The 12,631-nt window shown below is 35.1% G+C and overlaps 1 protein-coding gene across 1 annotated transcript; it reads right to left on the bottom strand.

Moving 5' to 3' along the window:
- Window positions 1-5,612: 5,612 nt before the first annotated feature.
- Window positions 5,613-12,487, bottom strand: LOC117323864 (UBA-like domain-containing protein 2-A). Its single transcript, XM_033879370.1, has 3 exons — window positions 12,285-12,487; window positions 12,050-12,136; window positions 5,613-7,498 (listed from the first exon to the last, which is right to left on the bottom strand). The coding sequence occupies exons 1-3, from the start codon at window positions 12,390-12,392 to the stop codon at window positions 7,331-7,333; spliced, it is 363 nt and encodes a 120-aa protein (XP_033735261.1). The 5' UTR covers window positions 12,393-12,487; the 3' UTR covers window positions 5,613-7,330.
- Window positions 12,488-12,631: the final 144 nt, after the last annotated feature.

Raw genomic sequence — 12,631 nt, 5'->3', positions numbered from 1 at the left:
TATAGTGTACATAGTTCACATTTTGAACATCATTTAGCAATGACCCGAAGTATCTTGGTTAAACTACGATAAAACAGCTAAGATGTTATTACTGTTAACTATATATTTTAGCGGTAATCTTATTTCAGCACTTTTCGCGCTGGAAGCTTTCCGCTAAATTATTATTGCACTAATTGCACCTTCTATATACACTGTTATAAATGCGCTAATCTGTTGATATGCGTAAATACGCTAAAATTTGAGTGTGCCCAATAAAGTTCGTTTACAGTATATGGAAGCCAAGCTTCAAGAACATCAGACATGACAACGAAGCCAACATTCTAACACAAAATCGACAGACAAAACGAGGGCAAAATACGACACAAGAACGTACAAGAACAAAACCAGGTGTTCAAGAAGGATAATCGTCTTCTCGTTTATCGTCGACACCAGCCATACAAATCTAGGTCACGGCGACACCAACCATATAAACCTAGGTCACGGCGACACCCGCCATACAAATCTAGGTCACGGCGACACCAACCATACAAATCTAGGTCACTGCGACACCCGCCATACAAATCTAGGTCACGTCGACACCAGCCATACAATTCTAGGTTACGGCGATACCAGCCATACAAATCTAGGTCACGGCGACACCAACCATACAAATCTAGGTCACGGCGACACCAACCATAGAAATCTAGGTTACGGCAACACCAACCATATACATCTAGTCACATTCTCAAAATTAGAACTAGGGAGGTGACAACGCAACCACCAGGTATAGCAACAGGTGTCAAATACGTCTGGATTCATACACAAGGAAATAGAACATTTCCAAATAAGATCGTGATGGCGACCACAAAACGTCCCGATGATCTTCATCAACGTATCTCTGGAAACCCTGTGTTGTTTGTCCTCTTCATCAACGTATCTCTGGAAACCCTGTGTTGTCTCTCCGTCTGTGGTCGACATCTGTCACGGAAATAGTGATGATGGGAACAAGTTCTTTTAATATCGAAGAAGACCTTACATAGATGAGGTAAGTGGATATGCTACTGTCTACACTTGCCCTGCAGGTAGGGCGTAAGAGTTAACATGTTGTCTCCATCGCATGATCGAAAGAGGCGACTGAATTTGGGATCTTATCCTCAATGTTCTTTCTACACGGTACCAAACGCTTCTTTTTTAATCTATGAACGTGCCGTAGTTTGTTTTCTTAGAAATTAATGAATGCAATATAAAAATATTTTCTGAAGTACAGTAACCTTTTTTAAATCCTGCCTTTATATATTTGATACAAGATTTAGTTCATTGACTTTATTTAGTCTTTTATTAATGATTGCCGTAAATAATTTTCCAAAACAAGAAATAAGCGTAATAGCTCTATAATTGTCCGATATCATCACCTTTGTTTGTGTAAATTGGTTTAATAACACGAACTGTCCTGGATTCCGGAACTATTCCCGAATATAGGATTATACTGAACAGTTTCACATATTTAGGTAAATAATATGGCTAGTGTTCTTGATACAGTTATTACTCATTTGAAATACCATCACTGTCACTCATCTTATTATTTAATTTTTGAATAGATATTTTAACTTAATCATCCGTTATTGGCTCATTAAATCTTTATAAGATTGATAATCTTGTATGACAGTAGATAAAACAACTCTTCATCTTGGCACGTATACAGATAACACGGACTGTTGACAGACGGACGGGCCGCCAATAGTGGTAACTAAAATGGTAACTGCTGCTCCTGTTTGGCGCTCAACATTTCTGGGAGCGTTACCAATCGTAACCAGTTGTCCGTATAATGTGACCGGTTGTGTGAGCTGCTTGATGTCTTCACCAATATGCTTCAGACAGGTAGCACCAGGAAGTCATCATCAAACACACTCATCACACGCACGAAACACGCACAATGGGGAGGTCGTCCCTAAATGAACAATATGGGGAGGTCGTCCCTAAATGAACAATATGGGGAGGTCGTCCCTAAATGAACAATATGGGGAGGTCGTCCCTAAATGAACAATATGGGGAGGTCGTCCCTAAATGAACAATACGGGGAGGTCGTCCCTAAATGAACAATACGGGTAGGTCGTCCCTAAATGAACAATATGGGGAGGTCGTCCCTAAATGAACAATACGGGGAGGTCGTCCCTAAATGAACAATACGGGTAGGTCGTCCCTAAATGAACAATATGGGGAGGTCGTCCCTAAATGAACAATACGGGAAGGTCGTCCCTAAATGAACAATATGGGGAGGTCGTCCCTAAATGAACAATACGGGAAGGTCGTCCCTAAATGAACAATATGGGGAGGTCGTCCCTAAATGAACAATATGGGGAGGTCGTCCCTAAATGAACAATACGGGGAGGTCGTCCCTAAATGAACAATATGGGGAGGTCGTCCCTAAATGAACAATATGGGGAGGTCGTCCCTAAATGAACAATATGAAACCAAAAATTAACAATCAGGAAATCGTCACGCTGAGTCGTAAGCTGTCCCTGCTTGCTACGTGGTAAGTAAAGATCGAGGTAAGCGGCTGATGTTGAAGAGTCTATATAGTGTCCTTGATGTCCAGTTCTAAAGGGTATATCCAATTTATATATAGGCATTTCTGGCTATTTTTTATATAAAAATAGACATGCCCCTGTGACCCAATCACAGTATTATACAAAATCCAAAAGTACGTAACAAAATTGTGGCGTGAAAATAGAATTCAGATGTATGTTATGGGTCTGAAGAAGTAGAGTGTTTCTTTGTAACGTACAGCGACACACGCTAACAAGTGATGTGATGTAAACATCTGTTAGCGAGATGTGACGCCGGGGCGACACACTAACCTAAATGTACGCCTGTTCTCCGTCGTCTGCAGCAACACGCAGCGCAATCATATGGTCGCCACTGGTCAAGTTGATCGCGAGATGGGTGAAATGACATTGTCCATTCGCTAGAACCACGAGAATCTGCATTGAACATACCCTTACCCTTGGCCATGGACTATCCACTAACTTGATTGGTCAGTCGACAATTATAGGCAGTATGGTGTAGGATCTGGGCCAATGTGTCGGTATCGATATTTATACCTGTGGAAAGGTTGCCGACATAGGTCGATGATCGCTCGATAGATCTTAAAACATACACTTTACTATTAATGGGAACCTCTACCTCCTATCTCGAGTACCTAACTTCGTGCTATTTGTCTGACCGACTTAGTCTTAGATTGAGAGTTGTAATATATTCCGACCGACAAACCTACATAACGATGTTGAGGTATCTAATAAGTAATGCTATTGTATTTACCAGTAGATAACTTCTTAAAGTAGATCAGTAACGTTTTCTGTAACCAGTAAATAGTCATTACCAGCAGATATATCAACTACATATTCTATACCAGTAGATATCTCGACTACATATTCTATACCAGTAGATATCTCGACTACATATTCTATACCAGTAGATATCTCAGCTACATATTCTATACCAGTAGATATCTCGACTACATATTCTATACCAATAGATATCTCAGCTACATATTATATACCAGTAGATATCTCGACTACATATTCTATACCAGTAGATATCTCGACTACATATTCTATACCAGTAGATATCTCGACTACATATTCTATACCAGTAGATATCTCGACTACATATTCTATACCAGTAGATATCTCAGCTACATATTCTATAACAGTAGATATCTCAGCTACATATTCAATACCAGTAGATATCTCAGCTACATATTCTATACCAGTAGATATCTCGACTACATATTCTATACCAGTAGATATCTCAGCTACATATTCTATACCAGTAGATATCTCGACTACATATTCAATACCAGTAGATAACTCGACTACATATTCTATACCACTAGATATCTCGACTACATATTCAATACCAGTAGATATCTCAGCTACATATTCTATACCAGTAGATATCTCAGCTACATATTCTATAACAGTAAATATCTCGACTACATATTCAATACCAGTAGATATCTCGACTACATATTCTATACCAGTAGATATCTCGACTACATATTCTATACCAGTAGATATCTCGACTACATATTCAATACCAGTAGATATCTCGACTACATATTCTATACCAGTAGATATCTCAGCTACATATTCTATACCAGTAGATATCTCAACTATATATTCTATACCGGTAGATATCTCAGCTACATATTATATACCAGTAGATATCTCGACTACATATTCTATACCAGTAGATATCTCGACTACATACTCTATACCAGTAGATATCTCGACTACATATTCTATACCAGTAGATATCTCGACTACATATTCTATACCAGTAGATATCTCAGCTACATATTATATACCAGTAGATATCTCGACTACATATTCTATACCAGTAGATATCTCAGTTACATATTCTATACCAGTAGATATCTCAGCTACATATTATATACCAGTAGATAACTCAACTACATATTCTATACCAGTAGATATCTCAGTTACATATTCTATACCAATAGATATCTCAGCTACATATTATATACCAGTAGATATCTCGACTACATATTCTATACCAGTAGATATCTCAACTACATAATCTCAACTACATATTCTATACCAGTAGATATCTCAGTTACATATTCTATACCAGTAGATATCTCAGCTACATATTCTATAACAGTAAATATATCGACTACATATTCTATACCAGTAGATATCTCAACATATTCTATACCAGTAGATATCTCAGCTACATATTATATACCAGTAGATATCTCGACTACATATTCTATACCAGTAGATAACTCGACTACATTTTCTATACCAGTAGATATCTCAGCTACATATTATATACCAGTAAATATCTCGACTACATATTCTATACCAGTAGATATCTCGACTACATATTCTATACCAGTAGATAACTCGACTACATATTCTATACCAGTAGATATCTCAGTAACATATTCTATACCAATAGATATCTCAGCTACATATTATATACCAGTAGATATCTCGACTACATATTCTATACCAACAGATATATCAGCTACATATTATATACCAGTAGATATCTCGACTACATATTCTATACCAGTAGATATCTCAACTACATATTATATACCAGTAGATATCTCGACTACATATTCTATACCAGTAGATATCTCAGCTACATATTCAATACCAGTAGATATCTCAGCTACATATTCAATACCAGTAAATATCTCGACTACATATTATATACCAGTAGATATCTCGACTACATATTCTATACCAGTAGATATCTCGACTACATATTCTATACCAGTAGATATCTCGACTACATATTCTATACCAGTAGATATCTCGACTACATATTATATACCAGTAGATATCTCGACTACATATTCTATACCAGTAGATATCTCAGCTACATATTTTATACCAGTATACGTAGATATCTCGACTACATATTCTTTACCAGTAGATATCTCAGCTACGTATATACATATATTGTATAACAATAGATATCATGAATAAATATTCTACACCAGTAAATAGCTTGGTGACAAATCAAAATTCTACACCACATATAATGAAGACATTTAATTATAAGTTGCTGAAAGTTATCAATGATCAACGAAAATCTCTGTTTCTTGTTAAGATTTTATTTACTCACAGAAATCATGTGGTACCTATATATAACTGCCTTTCTCTGACAATGTCTTTCACATGTGAACATGACAACAGAAAAAGAACAACAATATCATATAGAGTTAAATTTGCTCTCATCAAGGTATTAGTATCATACAATCATCATTTCAGTTTTTACATATAACAAGGAGCTGCAGACTTGTCAACATTTTTATCAACAAAACATCAACTTTGTCTAGTATCAATAAGTTTAGAATGTGTATACACGTATATACAAAATTCATACAAATTTAGAGTAATTAACATGTGATTAGTTCTCTCTAGACATGAGAATATGAGAAAACTTCGGGGCAAAATACACATTTGATCTAAAACAAGCAAAACCTGGTACAAAGTACAAAACATACAAATGTACAGTATATAATATTATAAGCAAAATAGAATACAAAAAGGCAGTCAAGTCTGTGTTAGTGTGCGTGTCCGTTCTGAAACAGTGAACTCATTATATAAATACTGAGTCAAAAGCTAATGTTTGAGTCAATATGAATCCGAGATGCAATTGCGTGACTATAAATTCCAACTTTTTCATGATTATGATTTAATGTTGATGCTGTTAATAGCTAGTTTCAAAATGAAGGTAATTTGATAACCTATCGGGTAACATCACTGACATTTTCATTTTTGTTTCACCTTTGAAGATACTAACCCGGACTAGTACAAATTTCATTTTATGATTATGTAAAATGTTCTATAAAAGCAAAGTGAAAGCATTCAAATTTTTTTTTTTATTATTTTTGGGGAAAATAAAAAGCAATAACAATATGAGTTGAAGTTGATAAACACAGATTATTTTAGTGATGTGTCGTACCTGTGAAATTATGAGTATGACGATGTCAAATATTCTAAAACAAATGTCACAATCACATGACGCCTATATACAGTCATAAATCTACATATATACACAATCTTTAATAAAATGTCGACAAAATTCACACAATAAGATAGACCATTACTTTGTAAAATGAATTGCGGTACTCAGTGATCATGAAGGGTTCAATCAGAACATATTTTAAACAGGGAAAGACATGATAGTATGACTATAAGTGGACAAGGGTGATCATGAGGTACCCAGTGCTGAACAAGGACACCCTCCCAGAGCTAGAACTACACCCACACTTGTGGCCTTGCTCTAACAACAAGGCAGGGAACAATCACATACCTCCCAACCAAACTTAAACGCTGATCGGGATGGGGCAAATACTGGTATCATGATAAAGCAACAAACTTCTCTCAAACTCTTGTAATACATAAATATCACACACATCCTCACACAGCACTAGATCATAATGACAAAATTGAAAATAAAACTTACCATCAAGAAATCTATAGAGGGTATTTCAGACTAATTATATGACACCTGGATAAACACACATATCTAGGTGGGAAAGTGCTAGTCTTTCCACATAAAAGTCTGATGTAGTATGGGTATACACTAAAAGTGAGGTATCCAAATAAGGTATTATAGCACTTTGTTTCCAATACATGTAAAACATAGGGGCCTCCAGGCTAGGCCTACCATGGCCCAGCTTATCCTCATCATATCCCTCCACCTTGTTTGCTCCCTCTAAGAATGGACGAATAACACAAAGTCTTTTTCTTTCTCATCCGTTCTTCCCTCATTCAATGTCCCTATAAGACAACACAGACCAGTGTTATCGCTGCGTTTCTATCTCCATCCCTTTGGGAGAATGAGCTACCTGCTGAGGGGATGTAGCATATGGAGATGAGCTGAATTTTTCTGTTGTTGAAAGTTTTGATAATGCAGCTAGTGCATCTGGGAAATTGGGTGGAGTAGCAGGAGTATTGGCAGGTGTACAGAGCTGTAACAGAGTAACGGTACACATAAAACAACGGTACACAGAAAACATGTGTTACTTAATTAGTTCACATCCAATAGATCATATTTATAGATCATACTACAGCTACGATCAATATGCAGAAGATGTTTACTCTTTTTAACCTTCATCAAGCTGCTGCTCAAAGCAATAGAAGTTGTTTACTCTTTTAAACCTTCATAGCTGCACAACAAGTACATTTACACTGTTTGGGGAGGGGGCGATATGTAAATAATCTATACACATTTATAAAAATCTCACATATAAACATATACACACATATTCAGTGTATGATTGTGTTATAAACAAATTTGATATGCATGATGATGTAACATAATGCATGCACTAATTACTTATGTTTTTAGCTTGATGTGAATTTGTAACAAACAAATTCTGTAAATATGTGGCTTCAACCCCTAATAAGTATATGTTCAAATGTAGACAGTAACAAGAGTTTTCAAAAGAAAGCATAGCTTGCAGAATGGGTTGAAAATCAGAATAAGATTTTTTTTTTAATAAGATCAGGGTCATGGTCAATGTGACTCAGCTAATCCACAGATGTACACAATCAATAGAAAGGTCATGTAACAGCTGGCCCTTATAAAGGTTTCTTTAGTAGATCAAAGATCATTGTCAAGGTCAGTAGGTCCACAAATATAGTACCAATTGCAATGACATACATGTAATATAAAGGTCTTGTCATAAGGAACACATATGTGATATATAGCAGAAATACCGAAGCTTAATCCTCATTAGTATTGTGATCTACTATATAAAAACTTTAGGCTAGCTAGCTGTCCATGGACCCCAGGAAAAGTAATATATTACGTAAACTCCCATGGACTTTCTCGAGCTCCTGCAAGCTAAAAATTCATTTCAAACAAATTTGTTATTAATAGTTAAATGGTATTTTTTTATGTAACTTATCAGTGTAGCATACAAAAATGATAATTTTATCTAGGTTATATATTTAGACCTTATAATTAGGGCCAGCCATTTACATTCATAGATATATGGTACAGAACAATGGCTCATAATTATATAATCAAATGAACTGTTATATAATAACTTGTTTACACAAGAACAATGGCTCATAATTATATAATCAAATGAACTGTTATATAATTACTTGTTTACACAAGAAGAGATCAATAATTCATCAAGTACATGTGTATTTCTCCCTAAAATAACTACACATAAATCATGTGTATTTCTCCCTAAAATAACTACACATATATCATGAGTGTATTTCTCCCTAAAATAACTACACATATATCATGAGTGTATTTCTCCCTAAAATAACTACACATATATCATGAGTGTATTTCTCCCTAAAATAACTACACACATATCATGAGTGTATTTCTCTAAATTATAATTACTACACATAATCATGTGTATTTCTCCCAATTAAAACTACACATAATCATGTGTGTAACAGCATATTTCTCCTAACTCTCTACATGTGTGTACTTATTTAAAAGTTAATTATACATTCCCTTACTTTTTTAATAATAACAGCAGTAATTTCCTACATGATCACTAAAACACACTAACTTAATTGAAAACAACAATTGTGTAAGTGTACAAGTACTGGCGAGGGGATGCAGCAATATATGACTACACGTATATATAATACATATGTATACAGTTTATAAATGAGCCTGATCTGCCATATTGATCCTGACCCAGACTAGAGCAGGTTACACGTGTCCCTTATATACCAAGTGTCAGACAAACAGGCAAACCACACACATGACTAATCTAAACCTGCCTGTGGATGTGGCAAGTGGGCATAGTGTTTAATTAATGAATCACATATACAGTCCATTTAATCTACCCTAGAGATGATCTTCAAGTGCTGATCAAAATTTAGAACAATCTAATAAGCAGAATTAGAAGTTAAATATTATTATGAAACTGAGAATGTAACTTAATATAGTGTTAATATTAATATTATCATCAGATTCAGAGGAAAATAAGAATAAAAAAAATACTGAAATACATGTGTAACAGGACAACAGAATGAATTGTTTTCTCTATAAATATATGCATTGGAATGCATTGTTTTCTCAATTCTTTCAATGGAAAAGTTTTTGTTTTTCCTACAAATACTTGTATGTGTGTGAAAGAACATGGGGAAAACACATTCCTGTCTATTGCCCTGACAGGAATCGAACTAGCGTGACAATCCCCTGCTCTACCCTGTAGCCCCTGAGCCAAAGAAGTGTGCTCTCACTGCTCTGTCAGCCGAGTTATGAGCCACACCAACCCGCTCCTTTTACACACATATAACTAATCCAAACACATAAGTTTAGTGGGTGTTTCACTCTAGACCTAACAAAACATGGTGCACATAACAATAGAATATAAGGTACAGGTTTTATCATGTTATGCTTGAATATCCACATGTGTACTGCAGACTATGTATACGGTGCAGAGGGTCAACTAAAGCAACAGAAACGATCTGGTACTGGAATGTAGTCGAGTGTTGACTATATATCACTGTAGGTGATACTCAGATACTATTTCAGCTGATTTTTCATTTAACATCCAAAAAACACTATTTCAGCTGATTTTCCTTTAACATCCAAAAAACAGTCACCTTTCAATAGCCAAACAGTATTATTTTCCAACTGAAGAAATGCATTCAAGAATATTCCTGTACATGTACAGGTATAAACATAATCAGTATTTACTATAAGATTTCTTCCAAAATGTAGACCAAAAATCCCACTAAGCTATCACAGGTTATGATTCAATGGGAGTAACAAACTAAAGTCATAAACATTTTGTGTAATAATACTATTGTGATCTCAATATTCAATATCACCATGAATGTCATTGTCTTTGTTATCATACACACACTTATCAGTGTCATAACCTATTACCCAGGTACGGATGAACACGTGTAATAAATAACTACCAGATTTGATGAAGGTACTCAATATGTTCTAATGGCGACATAACTTCTTGGTTTCACACGTACGTCATGCATTACATAGCCATGATATAAACTAACTACCCACATAGGCAGTTTGTCTATGACAGTAAAACTGACACCCAAATCATAACATCATTTTATGAACATACATTTCATGTAACATCACCAAAATAGAGGAATTGAAGACGAATATTGCCATTTTAGATTTCATAGCAGTTAGTTGCATCCTTTTTTCATAAAAGGTAGCTTAGAAAATATATAAGTTACCTGATCAATAGAATCCTACAATAGTTTTTCATTAACCTCATCATCTTTTAAACCTAATTGAATACCAAGTGTTATGATCATTTTGTATTTCTCAGACTATTGACCTGCACAACACAACTTTGATATATGATGATGAAATATTTGAATATTCATGAATGAATACAATGATCATAAGCCATGATCTTATCAATTACTGGCTACATAAAAGGAAATTGACTCAACCTTGCACCAGGAAGTCAAATATCATGAGCAACAACATAATTTGCCACTGGCATGAGTGTTCACTAATTAACATGAATGAATATTGAAATGATACACAGGACATCCTGGGGAAAATGCCCCCCCCCCCCCCCCCCCCCCCCCCCACCATGGTGATCAAATTATTAAAAGAATAAATTCCTGTCCTGTTGTCATAGGATTTTGAAGGTAAACATTTTAAAAGCGGGTTTAAATTTTGTTCAAAGTACCATGGCTTATCATGATAAAATCAAGTTGTATTTAACGTTGGTACTGTCAAAACAGTACAATAATACATAATGTGTTGGCATATATTAAAACAGACACATAAAAGACGCAAATGCATACTAAATAAAACACACATAATATTTCAAAACGTGTGAAGTACTATTTGACAAAGCTTAGATAAATATCAGGGGGGATCAACAGAGACTGTTTCCTGCTTGTGTGCCCATGTATGTTGTCGGATATTACACGATCAAGTGACACTTTGGCATGACAGATTGAAACAAGAATATTAGTCACCTTCGTGATTTCGAGACAGTCAAATGATAAGCATTTTAATTAGTGATTCTGAAAATATTACACTTTGTTGTTTATTCTATTCAATTCAAATGGAAACAAAGGTTTGCATTTAATTCTTCTTTCTTTTCTTAGAATAAGCTCATGAACATGTACAACATCCTGAAATTATTCAAAGAAATATACCCACTACAATCTAATAATGTACCTAGCTAGTAGCTAGAGTAGATGCGACTATTTCGCAGGCATTGACTAGTTTCGATTTTTATATACGTATGATGGGGAAAACTTAGGGTGATTGTCGGGAAATCCATTTTTCTAAACGTCAATAAATTAATATCCTGTCGGTAACCCAGTCATGCCCATGTTCCGTGTACAATGTACTTACGAAAGTAAGAAACGAAAATAGGTATATTTATAAAGAACATTTCTATAAAATTTCTATCTAATGTTAATAACTGTTGGTGATTATAAACTGTTATTTCATTTTGTAAACAATAATTAGTAAATACAACAACAAGAATGATGATGTCATCAACATGGAGTCCAGACGGGTGATATCTTACCGGATAGTGAGCATTGTTTGTATGGTTTCCATTGCAAGTTCGACACGTTGGAATGGCCGATTCTTGAAAGAACATACTAAGAGCCGTCTGAAATTAAACAAAAATATATTTGTGTCAGTTCATAGCAGTACGTATAATGGGATATACAAAGAGTAAAGGGCACAATGACCTCGTTTTAAAAAGTAAACACATGCGCCATGATACTTCTTAACCCCTGATAGCACCAAAACATTACCTGAAACTGCCACTTTGATGCTGCTAACAACTGTTTAGCTTGCTCTACATGGCAGCCTGTTGCTGAAATAAAATGATTTATCATAACTTGTTCTTTTAAATTTTCCATATTTGTCGTATTGCGTGAAATAAACACAGCTTCCTAAGCAAGACAGTTCCAATGTTGTTGTTCGATTGGGAAGTTGAAAGGGAGCACTGTTTGATTGACAAGCAAACGTCAGCAACATAATTGATTTGATTGGCTGATTCGTGGAAACAAAGGCGTGGCTATATGGAAAATGCAAATTGCACATGTATATAATTGCAATTGGTAATTGTATATCATTATTTATTTTTGTTTTCAAGACA

This window comes from Pecten maximus, chromosome 1 (assembly GCF_902652985.1).
Source record: "Pecten maximus chromosome 1, xPecMax1.1, whole genome shotgun sequence".
Classification (NCBI taxonomy): Eukaryota; Metazoa; Mollusca; class Bivalvia; order Pectinida; family Pectinidae; genus Pecten; species Pecten maximus.
The sequence above is the reverse complement of the archived record's forward strand: the minus strand, read 5'-3'. Positions and strand labels throughout refer to the sequence as shown.

Bases quoted from the DNA above. Each gene is read 5' to 3' on its own strand.
- LOC117323864 (XM_033879370.1), bottom strand. From the start codon at position 12,392: ATGGAAAATTTAAAAGAACAAGTTATGATAAATCATTTTATTTCAGCA. The intron at 12,137-12,284 runs GTAATGTTTTGG...GTTTAATTTCAG, and splicing joins CATCAAAGTGGCAGTTTCAG to ACGGCTCTTAGTATGTTCTT. The intron at 7,499-12,049 runs GTAAGATATCAC...ACTCTGTTACAG, and splicing joins CAAACAATGCTCACTATCCG to CTCTGTACACCTGCCAATAC.